The sequence below is a fragment of the Urocampus carinirostris genome, chromosome 1 (assembly GCF_059441175.1).
Source record: "Urocampus carinirostris isolate Australia breed hairy pipefish chromosome 1, RoL_Ucar_1.0, whole genome shotgun sequence".
In the NCBI taxonomy this organism is placed as follows: Eukaryota; Metazoa; Chordata; class Actinopteri; order Syngnathiformes; family Syngnathidae; genus Urocampus; species Urocampus carinirostris.
Window position 1 is genome coordinate 59,981,372 of NC_142349.1, and position 17,215 is coordinate 59,998,586.

At 40.0% G+C, this 17,215-nt stretch overlaps 1 protein-coding gene across 2 annotated transcripts; it reads left to right on the forward strand.

Annotated features, from left to right (window-relative positions):
* Positions 1–867: 867 nt before the first annotated feature.
* On the forward strand, positions 868–15,623 carry LOC148376442 (ADP-ribosylation factor 3-like). 2 transcript variants are annotated; one of them, XM_088347164.1, is made up of 6 exons: positions 868–982; positions 10,329–10,442; positions 11,013–11,185; positions 11,256–11,366; positions 12,483–12,607; positions 14,661–15,623. In XM_088347164.1, exons 3-6 carry the CDS (start codon positions 11,044–11,046, stop codon positions 14,817–14,819), a joined length of 537 nt encoding a protein of 178 aa, XP_088203290.1. In that variant the 5' UTR covers positions 868–982; positions 10,329–10,442; positions 11,013–11,043; the 3' UTR covers positions 14,820–15,623. The 2 variants fall into 2 exon arrangements, with proteins under 2 accessions (XP_088203290.1, XP_088203281.1); XM_088347155.1 differs by having other exon boundaries at positions 870–982; positions 10,329–10,455.
* Positions 15,624–17,215: the final 1,592 nt, after the last annotated feature.

The window sequence follows — 17,215 nt, forward strand, 5'->3', positions numbered from 1 at the left end:
GGTGTAAAATCGTATGCAAATCCTCTTAGCGACCTTTTCAATTGGGACACAAAGGTGATTGGCAGACGACATCGCAGCACATTGATCCTCTGTTTCCCTCCGTGGCGCCCCCTACTGTGAGGTGCGTAGGGTACGGTGCCCGCTGGCTCCGGTAGCCGGCGGCCAAGCGCCAGGGTCGACTCTCTCATGGCCACCGCGATAATGTTCGGTTTGTTTCCCTTTTTGGAACCTCTGGGCCGAGCCGTCATCCTCAACACGAGACACAGGGAAGGCGTCCCACGCCTGTCTTTACGAGTTCCGTTACATTTCCGACCGAATCGGACTGCTTTTGTAGCAAAAGAGCAGCCAACCACAATTTATTTTCAAAGAAAACGAACCAAAGTGCATATAAATCATGAATAAACTTTTGAATATGTTTGGTCTTACAAATATTGGACGCACAATGTCCATGCCCCTTGCTGAGTGTTTTTGTCCCCACTTAGCGGGGAGCAAGGCCCCTACTGAGATTCTCACCCTGGGAAGTCTTTTTGACACCCCTGCAAATGCCTCCACTCTCATTTCATCTTACATTCATTTTCATCTGATTTGATGTCCGTAGACTACTACTGGAGCCTACCAGGGACGTGAGCCCCTATCTGATGAAAGGTGTCCTCGATTGAAACCATTTTTAAGGGGATTTCAGGACACCGTGGCATTGACCAAGAGATTTGTTGTCAACCCATCAGAATTTGTGTTTGCTTTTATAGACTGGATAGAGAAGTTGTGTTTTTTTGAAGGTGGGGGCGTATTTTCACCCCCAACTGTCCTATTTATAGTTGTGTGTCCTCACATCACAACTGTCAGTGTGTGCCGAGATATGACGGCGAAAAGGAGCGAAGAACGTGTAAAGTGCAGTTCGGATTTAATGGATTTATCTGGACCTCGAGTGGATTCGCCACTGAGAATGGCGGCATTGCGCTAGAGAACCGTTTTGAAGAGTGAAGTAAGTTGCTGGAGGATTTTACAACAGACCACCTCAATAATCAAACGTGCAATTCTTACAGGAACCTATTTGACGTTTAAATATAGAACAGGTCATTACAAGAGGTTCTAAATGTGTTGTAAATAAGAAATAAAAATAAAAAAATAATTAAAAAGCCATTTTTTCCACATTTAAATTTAAAAAAAAAAAAGTTACCATGGTTTCTGGACTATAAGCCGCACCTGATTATAAGACGCACCTTAAAAAAATATGATTGTGTTAAATATTTTTTATATGTAGGGCACAGTGGACTATAAGGTTCGTCGTTGATTGTTATTTTGTTTTCTCCATGGGGTAGGTCCATTTTGAGTTGTTTAAAGGTAGGAAGGCTTTGTTGTCAGAGAGGTATACCACCCGGACGAGCAAAGGGTTTAAACTTCTACGCTAACGCGTAAGCTGGTTTATTGTTTTTGTCCCTTTTGCCCATCTGTGTCTATTGTAATCTGCACATTTTAACAGATATTAGATTAAATAAATAGTATTGTTTCTTTAACCTGAAGACTGTTGTAAACGTTTCACTATAAATAGCATTAAAATCATCAGTGAGTGGCTCAGGTGACTTCGGGTAACAGCTAGTGTGTCTGCTTAGCTCCACTTGGCGTAGTTTAATTAAAATAAACTTACAGTAAAATGTGTATTTCATAAAACACAAATATTAAGAAATAAATGGTACTGTATGCTGAAGCATTTAATTTGGATTATGCATTCCCAATTTTGTTAACTATATCCCCAGGAAATAAAGCACTTTTGAACTTCTGTCCGATTTTTGGTACTTTTCTTTCAAACAATGCCATATGTGGACCACAAGCCGTACTTTTCCCACCCACAATTAGAAAATGCAAGGCATTTTATATTTATGAATGGAAACATGTATCACATCTTCACAACATTCCAAAACACCAAATTTCGAATAATTTCTGAGTCATGCTAGATGTCACCTATAGCAGTGGTTCTCAGATTGATGGTCCACAAAATTTTATCACAGTATTTTCAAACCTGAATAAATAAATAAATAAAAATATTTCCAGACTGAAATACAAATAAAACAAAAGCTCATATACAAATGATCTTGCTTGTGGCTGTAAAAAAAAGTCTGATATTATTATCACAATGCCTAACATTATTACTGTTGTTATATGTATTGTTATATGATTAATGCATGAATAAAGTCTTTTGTAACAACTAAAAGTCCTAATAGAACGGGACAAAAATCAGAGGACGAGGATTATAGTTACATACTTTGTTTATTTATCTTTATTTATTAAGGAGAGTATGATTTTCCAGTCTCTTTATTCTTTAAAAACTGACATTTTTTAAAGAAGCATTAAACACATTAGATGGACAAAGACAGATCGACCGACCCACAAGGATTAATAGGCTCAGAGACAGTTTCTTCCTTAGGGCTATCACCACCCTAAACAAGTGCACAATTCTATAATAAATATATATCTTCCCTATGGATAGAAAAATGGGTATTTATATCTTATGTATCAACTTATTTTGGAATTTTATTGTACTATTGTTACGATGCACTCAAGAAGCAGATTTGAAAAGGAAAATTAAATGTTTTAGAGATGAAGTGTTTGAGGAGTATGTTAAGAGTGACAAGATTGGATAGATTGAGAAATGAAATTTTAAGAGCCAGAACTGGAGTAGTAGTGGAACTGAGCAAGCGTGTGGATAAGAGAGTACTTGGTTGGTTTGGACACATGGAGAGGATGGATGAGGAGCGAATGTTGAAGAGGATCTACAGAGCAGAAGTAAATGGAAGGAGACCAAGAAGAAGGCCGCGATTGACGTGAATGGATGGTGTTATGAGTGTACTGGTGGAAAGATGTCTAAATGTAGTGGAAGCTAGAACTCTTGTTTGTGATAGGAATGGAGAGGTGTTGTGAAAGGATAGTGGGATGTTTGGACACGTTCTAAGGGATGGGCAGGGCACCTGTATGATGCAGCAGGGGTAAACCAGTGAAAGCTGTCGTGCCCTGTTGTTGAACAGAAGAGTGAGTTGGGTCACCCTAACCCGAGTGACATGGCCGCTTTCTTGTGTCCTGTTTCATCTGGAGGGACGAAAGCATGACCAACTTGGGTGCTGTGGTGCTTAACCTGTTTGGGTGTTTGGGCATTTGGGTTGGCCATAGTCCAAAGATTATTTTTTTCGGCTCCCTTTTTTTATTTTCTTTGTTTTTGTATGTGTTTGTCTTGTTGTGGGTCACCCCTCTCGAGGGATATGACCAGGGTAGATAGATAGATAGATAGATAGATAGATAGATAGATAGATAGATAGATAGATAGATAGATAGATAGATAGATAGATAGACAGACAGACAGACAGACAGACAGACAGACAGACAGACAGACAGACAGACAGACAGACAGACAGACAGACAGACAGACAGACAGACAGACAGACAGACAGACAGACAGACAGACAGACAGATAGATAGATAGATAGATAGATAGATAGATAGATAGATAGATAGATAGATAGATAGATAGATAGATAGATAGATAGATAGATAGATAGATAGATAGATAGATAGATAGATAGATAGATAGATAGATAAAAGTCTTTACTAGGTGTTTATATGCCATGTCTAATATTGTTTTAAACAATCACTGCATTGTTATCAATGACAATAGACAGTTGAAACTGTACTTCTAACACAAATATATCGGTAATAATTGTAGAATCGTTGGACTCGTGTCACGTTGGAGACAGTGTCGTAAAAAAGAACAAGAGCAGAGGAACGGGTGCCACAAGTGTGCGTGTGTTTTGAGTCAGGGGAATGACAGCGTAAGCATTCGGATGCAAATTTGACTTTCTAAACTGGTCAGCAGAGCACAAAGCCAGGGCAACGCTCCCAACTCAACGCCTCTTCGTTCTTTCTACGACAACGAGCAATAAACAAAAGATGTTGTGGGTTTTGTTTCACATTGAGAAAGCCCAACAATTTAAAAATGCTTTTGGGTTATCATTTCTCAGGAAGACATCTTATTGACGCCTCGTACTGCCTGACCAACACCTGAACCAAAGGCCTATTTTTGAATGGCTGTCTGCAAGATAAAATTGAAGGATTAAAAAGGCAGGAAAAAGTCAAGCGTGGGTTTGGAAACCGTGTGTGTGTCTCGTAGAAGCCAAATTCAAGTTGTTTACCGAGGTCAGCAGCATGTCTGTGTCTAAATAAAGAAAACAGAGCTAAGCTAGTATCATTGCTTTCATTGCTACAAGTCCCCTCTCTTTCGTGTGAATTTCTTAATTACGGCATCTAGAGAATCATTTTAGTGCTAAAGGAAATGCTGACAAATGCTATTTTACTTATCTTTCATTCAATTCTGTTTTTTAAATCCGGAACTAAAACGGCGTTAGCATGAGATGATTTGAATTGAAGATTTCTCCCTTTATCAACAAGATTCGTGTGCGACTATCCCAGTGGTGGTTTTTATGTCTAGTAGTAACAGGTTTAACATCATACCCAGGTTTCTTAGCCAAGAACAAGGGCACTGGCTAGGGATGGAAAAGTCATCAGTAAAACGAATGAAAGATTTCTGGTGATTTGTATCGAAACAGAGTTTTGAAATGGGCTGCCCTTTTGAACGTTTTCCTAAGGAAGTCATGGTAGAATCGTGTCCTTTGACCAGTGCTGACTAAACACTGTGTTCAGAAAAAACAGCTAGCAGGCTAAAGATAAGTAATGATAATTTAGCGGGCAAAAAAGGTTCTTTAAATCCAGGTTGAAAATGCATTTAATAAGGGCCTGTTCCACATTATAAGCTAATTCTACTGCATGTGCATTGTACAAAAAACAAATTTATTTATCTCTTTAAGCAGGCACTCTTCATGCATCCAACTCTGGGTCCTTTGTGACATTTGGCATTGCGGTTGAGCAAGTTAGGGGAGATCGAGTGACCGGCACTGGTGTGCAGCCCATCATAGATCCAAAAACTCTTTGGTGTGTCTGATGATGAATCGGACTTTGTGTCACGACCGCAACGCAATTAGATAGATAGATAGATAGATAGATACTTTATTCATCCCCGAAGGGAAATTCACTTTTCCAGCAGCATCCCTGAGCTGAGAACAATCGAAAATAACACGGGAGCTGCTGGAGTGGCTGCCATTCGTGACGGCGCCGGAGAAACGATTCAATTTGAATCATTTACAAACAAACAAACAATTGAATCATGTAGGACCCAGGTGCGTAACAATAACCTATAAGTTTATTGAGAAGAGGAAAGGCAGCGTCCGTGATCCTGTGTTCGCTGGATGCGGGAAGCAAGCCGCTCACAGAATCCGAACGTGTTCCGAATGCGGAGGTGGATCTTCCGGAGCGGGAGATCGTAGTGTCGTAGACGGAAAAACAGGTCGATAGCCAAACGGGGAAATCAGGAACAGACGGGTGGAAAACGGGTGAAAAAAACCTGGGACCGACTGGAGTCACAGTCAAAATGCTTGCCTTGTAGAAACAGAGGTTCGCTGACGGACTGACAAGAGGTGAGTGAAAGGACTGAGCTTAAATATGACGGCAAACCAATCAGGAAGCCAGCAGCGGCTGGCGCCGAATGAGCGGGCACAGGTAAAATTAATCAGTCATCATGACACTTTGCGTCTATTTATATCTTTCTGGATGAAATTTCTGTTTCATCCATTGTTTAATGTTCGTATATGGCACATGAGTAAAAAAGTATGAAAATGAGATGAAAATTAACGCCCTTTCATATGTCATCCGTATAACTAGTGGTCTAGTCGTTAAGTGAGGCCCCTTCTCAATGTTTCTTATATACCTCCTGCTGAGTTTTTCCTTACCCACATGTTGGTTTAAGATCAGGAAATAGTGTAATTGTACCCTGTGCAGCCCTTTAAGATAGTGATCAAGGGCTAATCAAATAAATGTGACTTGAGTTGACCACTCTCACCACTGTGACCCGGGTTCGATTCCTGCTGCAATCTATGGTTTATGGTTTCAGTCCGTGATGTTTTTCGAATGCTCAATCGGTACGCAACTACGGTACTACAATAAAACCTCGTGTAGTAACACACAAATATAAGTAGGCTATGCATTTCTAATCGTATCTACCTTTATTTGTCGGCATATAATATAGTCCGAAAACATGGTAATCTGACATTGAAAAATGTAGGCCTTAATTTGGAATAGTGGCAATATTGAGTTTCAAATTGGATTATTGCCTGCGTAAACATGTACCCTGTGATGTATTTTTAATGGAAATTTTCCACAAACGGACGCCCCCGCACATGGATTAAAAACGCTAAACTTTGCAGTATACGTAGAGTCCACAAATAAGAGTACATTACATTTTTGCGTTGACATTTTCCTTTTGGCCAATGTGTTTTTATGAAAGAGTGAGATTATTGTACAGTTGGAAAACTTTATCCACTTCAACTTTGGGATGAGAAGTACTCAAAATCATTTTTATCTCCGGATAAACAACAGCCACATGAATGACAACAATGCGTGCAAATATGCTAAAAGAGATCTGGAGTGCGATTGGCAAGGCCAAACGCAAATTATGGTTTCGTGGGGGGGAAGTGAGACGGTGTTATGACCCTTGACTGTGTGGTCCTACACCAGCTATAAAGTCCACAGGCCTCCTGGGGCCCCCCCTGCTGGGGGGAGCCGGCATAGTTGACCCTGGTTAAAATTCAACTGGCCTCTCAAAGAGGGCTTCAATGAGAAACTCGGCATAAAAAAAAGGGAAAGGAAGTCGAATTATTGTGTGTTAAAACAGACCTATAAATACTTTGCTGATTTCCTGGTAAATACAATAAATTAAAATAGATTAGCTATACTCTAAATTTAAAAAAGAAACAACGTTTATGATATTTATCGTTGTATACTTATTTTGTATTATTATTACATTACTTTTTGTTTTTATTTGTTATTTATTAATGTGGGGGGGGGGGGGGGTTCGATTGACACAAAAGTATAAAAAATAATCAAACTTTAAGCTTAAGTAAAAATGACAAACATATCAATTTTCTTGAAATGTGTATTTTAGTGTAAAATCATTTTACTGTTGCTGCAATTAGTTATTTCACTTACCAAATTATCGAGAAAGAAACATAAATACATTATAATAATGTGTGATAATACCATACCTGTCAACTTAAGCCAATTGTTCCCATTATTAATGATAACTAAGGATAAGAATCCTTACAAACACAACACAGCACCTATTCACTCAAAGCAAGACTGACTATAAAGAATAAAAACAAAAAATATGTGGTAAACAGGTTTATTTTTTTTTCCAAATAAGCAACACAGTTATTTTAGCAACTTTCTAGTTATTTCCCCACTTGCATCATATTCTGTATCGCTTATCATATGCATTTGATTTTTTCCCCCGTACAAAAATTATTATACAGTGTACACAATTTAAAATGATCACCAAAAAGTACAAAATACAGGCAGAAAGTATAATTTGCCAGGCATGTATGTTACTATTTTAGAAACTGTTCAGCTTTTTTTCATAAATATCAATATTTTTTTTCCATTTATTTGTAAGTATTCAAAGTGTCACAGTTGTCCATTGCCCTCACTTGGCCCCGCCCGTTTGGCGCCAGTGGCGGCTCGTTGCCTGATTGGCTTCCCTCCTACTTAAGCTCAGTGCCCTCACTCACCCCTTGTCAGTCCGTGAACGAACCTCTGCAGCCGCAAGACGTGTGTTATGACTCTGTCCGGTATCCTGCTTGTGAATCCTGTCCGGTATCGATCCCGTCTATCTCGTCCTGTTTGATATCTGACTCCAGTATCGCGTATCGATCCCGTTTATATCGTCCTGTTTGATATCTGACTCCAGTCTCCAGTGTCTGGTATCGATCCCGTCTGTCTCGTCCTGTCTGACATCTTGCTACAGTCTCCGGTATCCGGTATCGTTTCCACCTGTCTCATCCTGTCCGATATCCTGCGACAGTCTCTGGTATCGATCCCGTCTGTCTCGTCCTGTCTGATATCTGTCTCCAGTATCCAGTATCGATCCCGTCTGTCTCGTTCTGTCTGATATCTGACTCCAGTCTCCAGTATCTGGTATTGTTCCTGTCTGTCCCATCCTGTTCTTAATTGATCCCGTATGTCCGGTCTCTGCTCATGTATCTGGTATCGATTCTGGCTGTCCCGTCCTGTCCTGTGTCGACCCCGTCCTGTCCGGTATCTGCTTGTGTATCTGGTATTGATCTCGTCTGCCTCTGGCTTCCTGATTTGCCATGCCGGACTTCTGTCCCACTTCTTCCGCCTAGCGATCGCCCAAACATTGGTGTTTGTGTTCATGCGCATGACTGCCCCATTCCCATAAAATAAAGCTTGTGTGAAAACGTTACGCATCTGGGTCCTCTTCCTGTTCTGGTTCTGACACAAAGTGTGCAAGATCATGTAGCTTACAACTTCTATGGTAATCTACAAAAATACTTAATTTTCCTTTTTTTATTATAATTTTTATCTCGGAAACATCCTTTTTAATCAAATGAGAAATGTGTTGATCTAGAGTTCTAGACAAATACAACCAACTGTAAATTACCAAACTTGTGAAATCTGACAATATTATTTGAACCTATTTGTGAATCACGTTTATCTGTCACTATCTCGATAGAATGCAACAATTTTTTGTTAAGGGGGGGGAATTAATCAATAGAAAACATTCAGCACAATTTTAAGAAACTTTGGTTTCATACATGTCAGCCTTTTCACATTAAAGGAAGATATTGTTGTGCACTATATTTTATGCACAAAACACAGTCTGTTTCCAGAATACTCGAAAACCAACAAACACAATATATGCTTGCTTAGAACTAGAGGTATCAAACGCACTTGTTGAAGCGGTTTATTCTCCCACAAATACTTAGTCTGGCTTCAAAATAAAGCAGACGTAGTCTCAAATACTAGTCCCGAGTCAAGACTAGTTATTGTTTCATTTGAAAAGCGGGAGATGTTTGAGTTATTTATTATCGCAACATTCATTTCAGCCTGGTCATCCTGGAACGGGGATTACCGGTACCTCATGTGCGGTCCTTTCTCAAGATTTCTTAATTTTTCTCATGTTGAGGTTTTTGAGTTTTTCCTTGCCCTCGAGTAGGTTGTAGATCAGGGGATGGTGTAATAATAGTCGGTGGTTTGCAATAATCTGTGTTCTGTGCAGCCCTTTGAGACTCCTTGTGATTAAGGGCCATACAAATAAACATAACTTGACTTGACATGTTTTTTTTTTTAATTGTCCGGAGTTCTTCTAACACGTAAAGCTGTAGTGTTGGCAGGTATAAATAATATATAAAATGGATAAGTTTATGCCACATACAACTTTAAAGGTGGTGTCCGCAACTTGAAATTGTGCTACTCTCTGCCGCCATCTCCTGATTTGAAGTCATGATCGCGGCCTCAGTCAGATCATTCCTCATAACTAAAAAAAAAATCATAATTTTGGGGGTTTGCATTGGCGTTTGGACTGTATTTGAAACAGGCCTTTTCTTACTTTTTCCATTTTCAAGCTACACTAAAAGAAAGAAATCATGGAAACAAGCATAAAATCACTTTCCAACCCTCCCCCACCCTTTTCCTGCTTCCTAATGTGTGACGAGTCTTGGAACAGCAGTACTAAAATTAAGCTAAAAGCAGATAAGCGTAGTGGAATAATATAAAGGATTTTTAAAGTCAGTTAGGCATTGTTAACACATACCAAATGCCCTGGAGAAGCATGGGTGCCACCAGGCTGTACTTTCTCAAGGCATACTACAGGAGATGGTGCCACTACAACCCTAGAGGTCAAAGGATCCAACCGACCAACTACCCAACCAGCCAACAAACCAACCAACAAACCAACTACCCAACCAACCAACCAACCAACCAACCAACCAACCAACCAACCAACCAACCAACCAACCAACCAGCCAACCAACCAACAAATAAACAAACCGAAAAGAGAAAATATTTCACTTTCAACTTTTTAAGACACCTCAAACAACAACAAAAAATGTACAAAAATACGTATTCATCCCAATATTATACTGTAAGACTCATCTCAGAAGCATTATATTTAAAAATAGAAATATTGATCTAAATAGAAAACAACCCATTAGAACCAAACTTGTGAAACACCAAATTTTACTTTTACTCTTTTACTCAAAACCATAAAACTTTTTTATCTCAATGGTATGCAACTATTTTGTTGGACGAGTGCATCCCTGAAACTACTCAGCATAATTTAAAGACATTTTCCACGGCTTTTCTTCATTTTTTTTTTTGCCTCATGTACATCATTTTGAAATTCAGATATGGTTAAGTGCCCCTTTTGACCACAGGGGGTACTATAGCGCAGAAAGGATGGAACGCGGAAGTGAAGCCACGGCGGAAGCTGTGACGTGTCAAATGGTCGCCATTTCCCGAAGGAAGGAAACGCCTTGAGACGCTACCCGGTAAAAGCTCCCCGTAAGACCTTTTTCTGAAAAAATACTTTAATATATTGTTTTCGTATGTGTCTTTGTTGTTGTTGTTATAAATGAATGCAAGTAGACTTAATGACGAGCGCCGGTATCAACTACCAAAGAGCTAAAGGACAATCTGCGTATGCTAAATGCTAACCTAACCGGTTGGCTTACTTTGCCGATAGATTCCCTGGGCTGTTTTCTCCTACATACGTCGTTTAAACTTCATCACTTCAGACAAAATATTAATAAACTCGCAACCGATTGCCTGTTTACTTGAACACTTTTCTAGCAATGGTACCGCGGTTAGCATTTACCTTTAGCACTGAAAGTAAACTGCTTGTTTTATAAAATTCAATATTAATACAAATCATTATCAATACGACGCTAGTTGGCGCTAAAGCTTCCTCATAATAGGAAAATCATAATTTTCATTATTTTCACTGGTTTCCATAACGTTGGCTGTACTGTATTTAACATTTCCTTATCTGTGACGTCACTCAACACGTGACGCAACTGACCGTGTTAGATGGCTTGACAATAGCTGGTTTGTTTCTCCAGACAAAGCAAACTCACATTCCGGCCAGCAGCAATGGGGAATTTTTTTGGATTATTCAAACTCTTTGGCAAAAAGGAAATGAGGATCCTCATGGTGGGCCTGGACGCCGCCGGCAAAACCACGATTTTATACAAGCTCAAGCTGGGGGAGATTGTCACCACCATTCCAACTATAGGTAAGCTGCTTCAGCATGTTTGGCAGCACTCTGAGAAAGTAAACATACACGTCCCTTTTTTATCTGGTAGGTTTTAACGTGGAGACGGTGGAATACAAGAACATCAGCTTCACGGTGTGGGACGTCGGCGGTCAGGACAAAATCCGGCCTCTGTGGCGTCATTACTTTCAGAACACGCAAGGTGCGTGATGAGCCATCACATTGTATCCTAGTTTGAATTATACAGAGATCCCTGAATGGGCACCCACCGTGAAAATCCATAAAGTAGTGACGCACTATATTTTGTGGTGGCCTTCATTAGAGAAGACTTGCTGATTTGAAGGGAGAGAATTGAAACCCATTACGCATTTCAAACAATTCAGTGTTTTTGTTTTTTGGGGTGCACCTTTATTAACCCTTTAACTTTCCAACAGCCAGTCTTTAAACAAAGTCGTGTCACCAGTCCCTGAAATATGTCATGCCACATATAATTGGAAAGCTTAAACTCTTGGGATTTAAGATATTTCAAAATATACTCATGACAGAAACCTCACTATCAGCCTGAAACAAGATACCTAAAAACTAAAACACACCTATAACGTCTCCCGTGAGTCAGCCCATGATACGATTTTCCTGCAAAAATAGGGTGTGCTCTTATTCACGAACGTCTAGGGAATCCAACCGTGTAACAAATTTACTCCAAAACACACGATCATGCTGACAGATTAAAAAAATCCACCTAAAAGCATTACTGCAATGTTTGACGAACTTTCTTGAAATCTGTCTGTTTGGCTGGATTACTCCCCTTTAAAAATAAACAGACTCGGATTATTTTTAGTATTTCCATGAGCCCCTGACTTAGGCCAATTGCAAGCTTTTTTACAGTCCATAGTCAGTGACAATCTATGAAAACATCATGACCAGTTCAACTTCAAAAATCTTTTGCCAAAAGTGAACGATTCAAATGTGGATTGACACATTGGTTAGCCAAGGAATTCCAAACAGAAATATTTACACATTGACAATGTGTAGGCGAATCAGAGCCGAAGGTAACCTTGCACAAAGCTAATGGTGATTCGTTTTTACGCACCATTATTAAGCACAAATGTGAAAAATCGTGGATTCACATTTAGAAGGAGACGTCAAACGTTTAAAACTCTTTCACAATGTCTAAAATTGACTACAGTAAAATTTAATTGAACGGCGTACCTTTGGTTAGTGGATACAGCACAACTGTAACTTTGTTTTCTAATGGAATTTGTTTAATCATAAGTAGCATAAGTTGCAGGGTAACCAGCTAACGAGTTTTCTGCCGCAGGTCTCATCTTTGTTGTTGACAGCAACGACCGAGAACGATGCACCGAAGCCCGTGAGGAGCTTATGAGGATGTTGGCGGAGGACGAATTGCGTGGCGCTCAGCTTTTAGTTTTCGCTAATAAACAGGTGAGTTAAGTTGGCTCATGATAGATTGTCTTGAAATGTTGAAAATTTGTTGGGTTGTCTCTGGGGATCATTCTATTCCCAGGCCTGGATTCGGCTCATATTTTTGCTAACGTAGCCGCCAGTTGTAATGGTAAATAGCATCATTTTGGTGGATAGTCTTTTTAGCTCAGAGGTCAGCAACCTGTGGCTCTTTAGCACTGTTTCAAAGTAGAAAGAGGTGTATGAGGGATATATATATATGTATTTTTTGTGATGTTTTTTTTTTTAAATATGGAGTAAGTATTTAAAATTGAACGACCAAACCTATGTGAAAATCACCTTTTCTTATAATTTAAAAATGGGTTTTTATAAGGCTTTATTTTTTTGGGGGTCCATGATAGCTTTTCAAAACTTTAGGTTGCCAACCCCTTCGTTGTCCGTTAGCATCTCTTAAGGAATTAATGTGAAATATTTTAACTGCCAATACTAGTCATGAACATTAATTACTAGTTTCAGCATTGTAGACACGGCCGATAGCTGCAAATGCTAGTGTCTTCGTTTGCATCCATGCCCAATGTTAAATATTGTTCATTTTTATTGCAAAAAATTGCTACGGCATGTCCTTAAAGTATACATTTCCTAAAAAGTAGATTTTTTTTTCTTTTACAGGGTTCCCACAGATGCTTAGTCTTATAATGCATTGAAATCCTTATTCTATAAATAGGGCCTAAATTGGCAATAAAAAAAAATCAAAGTCAAAAGTCTAAAAAATTTGAACACATTAATTATATTTATTTGACTTAAAAATATTTAGTCGCATTTTATCAATTTTTTTTTAGATAATTCACTGATTTTTTTGTGGCTACATGGCGTGACCACAATAACACGGATGTGGTTTCAGTTGGGCCTTTCAGAGCAGGTGCATGTCTTACGTCTACCCACAAGGCAATTAGCTTTCAGATTATGTAATTTAGTGCTATAGATGACATTTTTTGTTCGGTACAGACATGATTGTTTAAAAAAGACAGGCAATAGCAGTTTTATTAACAGCTGTACAGCATCTGTCTAGATTATTTGTGTGTGCTTTTACTTGTTTAGCTAATACTACTTCTAAAGTGTAAAGGGAGCACAAAATAATTTGTAACTTCCACTTGGCAACTGGAAAGCAGATTATTCACCACCCCGTATGACGGCAGATCCACTAGAAACAACACTAAATATATAACGTATGTCATCAAATTTTAAGATTACTTACCTGACACAAAGTGCTCCGAGCAAATTCTTTTGATATTTTGAAGGAGCTTCTTTCCTGTTTATCCTTGCGAGTCGTAAGGTAGCAAGTTGTTAGGACAAAAGCTTTGTCTTCTCACACTCGCGGAGTCTTAAGATCGGTATTTGGTAAAAATCCGAACTTTGCCGAAGCACCAGCGCAATTCGAACGATCGTTGATTTACTTTGTCATCTCGGGTTGACTCTTTGCCGCTACCCAATCCCGATAACATGCCATCAGTAATGGCGCCGGGTCGGAAAATACCTTGGATGTTGTGACGTCATACGGGAACTGTGTATTGTCTAATGCTAACGAAAACCAGAGTCAACACCAAGTTACCAGACAAACATGGCAGCGACTTGAATGATGGATCCCACCATGTAAAAGAAATACATTTCTCAGCCTATTTTTTAAATGAAATCTAACTGTTGTATGATAGTTCATGTATTTTTTCCCTTTTATTTTTTTTTACTTGTACCAGTAGGAGGCACTAAATTTTACACATTGTCCCTTTAAAGTTATGGTAGCAGCTAGAGCAAAGCTATCCTCCAGAGCGATGGCGTTTAATAACGTGTTTAATGGCTTCTTTAGTAAACCACAAGTTGAATCCAAGAACGGAATTGCAACATCTAATTTTGTCATGTTGCCCACCCTTACGATGACAAAGGAAAATGTTCAGAAAGGTGGCAATTGTTTGCAAAATCTTGATAAAACTGTTCCTCGTTTTGTTTTGGCAAAAAAAACGTTTTTTGCCATATCGCCCATTCCTATCGGGAGTCTTTTGAACGTAATGTCTTTTGACAGGACCTCCCCAATGCCATGTCAGCAGCCGAGATCACAGACAAGCTGGGTCTTCACTCCCTGCGCGACAGACAATGGTTCATCCAAGCGACCTGCGCCACAAGCGGACACGGCCTCTACGAGGGACTGGATTGGTTGGCAAATATTCTGAAGAAAAATTAAAAGCGCGTCTTACATTTTGACCTTCTGCCTTCTGTGAGCTGTTGTTACCGCAGACGAACTAGACCATGACTCCGTTCGGCAAAAAGCCGACAAGTTTGTATTTTATGTAAGTGTACTGGTGTTCTTTATGGGGGACGGTGGGGGGCAGCTTTACTTGACTTTTTCTTTCCTAGTGTGATGGATTGTCAGGGCAATAAACGGCAGAAGCGCACAATCAACTTTTCCCAGCAAACATTCAAGCAATGGGCACTTCCAGCCACTCAAATGTGCCGGATTATCAACCCCGAGGCGCTTCCTGTTTGGTTAACACTGGAATATGTGTTCTATGCAGCATATCCTGTCAGGCATTTGTTTTCCCCTTTTTCTAGAATTTCAATCTCAGGTCCGCAGTTGCCTTAAAGAGCTTGTACTAACTTAAAACAATGCACGAAAACTTGGCCTGTTCAGCACATCTTGTTGTAATGTATACAACATGAGCCAGTTCAATGGCGCTGAAAAGTGAAGCACGCCTTTGGAAGGCCATAATGTGCATTTTCCGCTTCGTGCATTTGGTGGAAACGGCTACTTCTAATATGCCTTTTTCTGTAAGGGAAAGTGTTGCCTCTTGTTTTTTTCCTCACTGTTACTGCACTGCTCTGAATATATCTGGGTGTGGGTTTGTTTTTGTGATTTGTAACTCTTGAAATGTTTGAATTAATCTATGGGTGTTGTGAGTAATAAGCACTGTAATTAAAGTGAATGGATTGAATGTATCTAAGATCTTTATACTTGACTATGCAATAAAATGTTACAAAACTTAAATAATTGTAACTTTTTGATGTGATAACTTGCATCAGTTGTATTACCAACACTGACCTGTGAGGTGCAGCATTGTGTCATACACCTGCATTGTTAGCATTACTTTGTGATGTTACGCCGAAGCGAAAGTCTGAGATTAGTGTCGACCGATCGCGCCAAAGTTTAAAGTCAGTGGTCCCAATGTCTCCATCCATTATCAGCACCGCTCATCCTCAGTAGGGTCGCTATCTTCAGGGAGTGGGCAGGGGACACTCTGAACTGGTTGCCAGCCGGTCACACGGAGACAGAAAACACACTTGCTCTTTCACACCTCGGGATCATTTGGACCGGGAAATTAACCTGACATGGATGTTTTTGGAAATGTGGGAGGAAACTGGAGTGCCCGGAGGAAAGGGAGAACATGCAAACTGCACAGGAAGGCTGGTAGCTGGTTTTGAAGCCTTGGCTTCAGAACTGTGCCATGGACGCCCCAAGGTTGTAAATGAAATTCATAATTATTAACTGGCCCTTTGGTGTGGCCAGTGCCAAGATGGTTTACAGATAAATTTTTGGGATGATGTAAAGTGAGCAGAATTGGAAACCCTATTGACCCATCCATCCATTATCTGCCCCGCTTATCCTTAGTAGGGTCGAAGGGGGTGCTGTATCCCATCCCGGCTATCGGGCAGTGTCACCCTGAACTGGTTGCCACCAGTCACAGGGCACACAAGGACAGACAGCTCGCTCATTCACACCGAGGGACCATTTGGACTGGCCAATTAACCTAACATGCATGTTTTTGGAATGTGGGAGGAAACCGGAGTGCCCGGAGGAAACCCACGCAAGCACAGGGAGAACATGCAAACTCCACACAGGAGATTCCATCTCATGACCTCAGAACTGTGCTGCACACGCCGTGCTGACCCCCATTGACCCAAAGAGCCATAAAAGTAAAAAAAAATTGGGGGGAGAGAGCCACCTTATATATTTTAGGGTTCTGAGTTTTTGGAACAGTTTATTCCATTGGTTTTCATCATAAAGTGTCTCAACAGTAAACATACAATGTTTAATGAGCTGCCATTTAAAAGATTCCATAGAGATGCACAGGGTCCGTTATTGGAACACCATGCCTCCAAATATATACTGTATATTGAAGGATTTTATACGATTGAATACAATTTAGAAGTTTATTAAGTTTAATGTAAGATTTTCACCGAGTGGGCTTTAGTTCAATGACAGGATAGGCTGTTCGAAATGCATAATATTTTGTCAAGGGAATTTTGATAACAGGAGTCTTACGGAGGACGGCAGGCGTTGCTTTGAGAACAAGGCGCTATGTTGTGAAAACGTTGGGCGCAAAACAATTCCTTGGCACACCCATGGGAGGAGTCGAGACGCCATCTTGTGGGGAGATGTGGCCAAGAAGAGAAAGCTAAAGGACTTCAGAAGAAGGCTTCCCACACAGACACCAAAGTCGCTTCTTCGGCTGTCTTTGATGGAGTTCACTTAGTTCTTTTGTTAAGGAAAATAAATCTTCCCCTGTGTGAAAATGTCAGCTTTCCTGTTCATTTTTCCCTCAAGAAACGAGTATGCATAAATTGTTGGGTGAATGTAGGTTG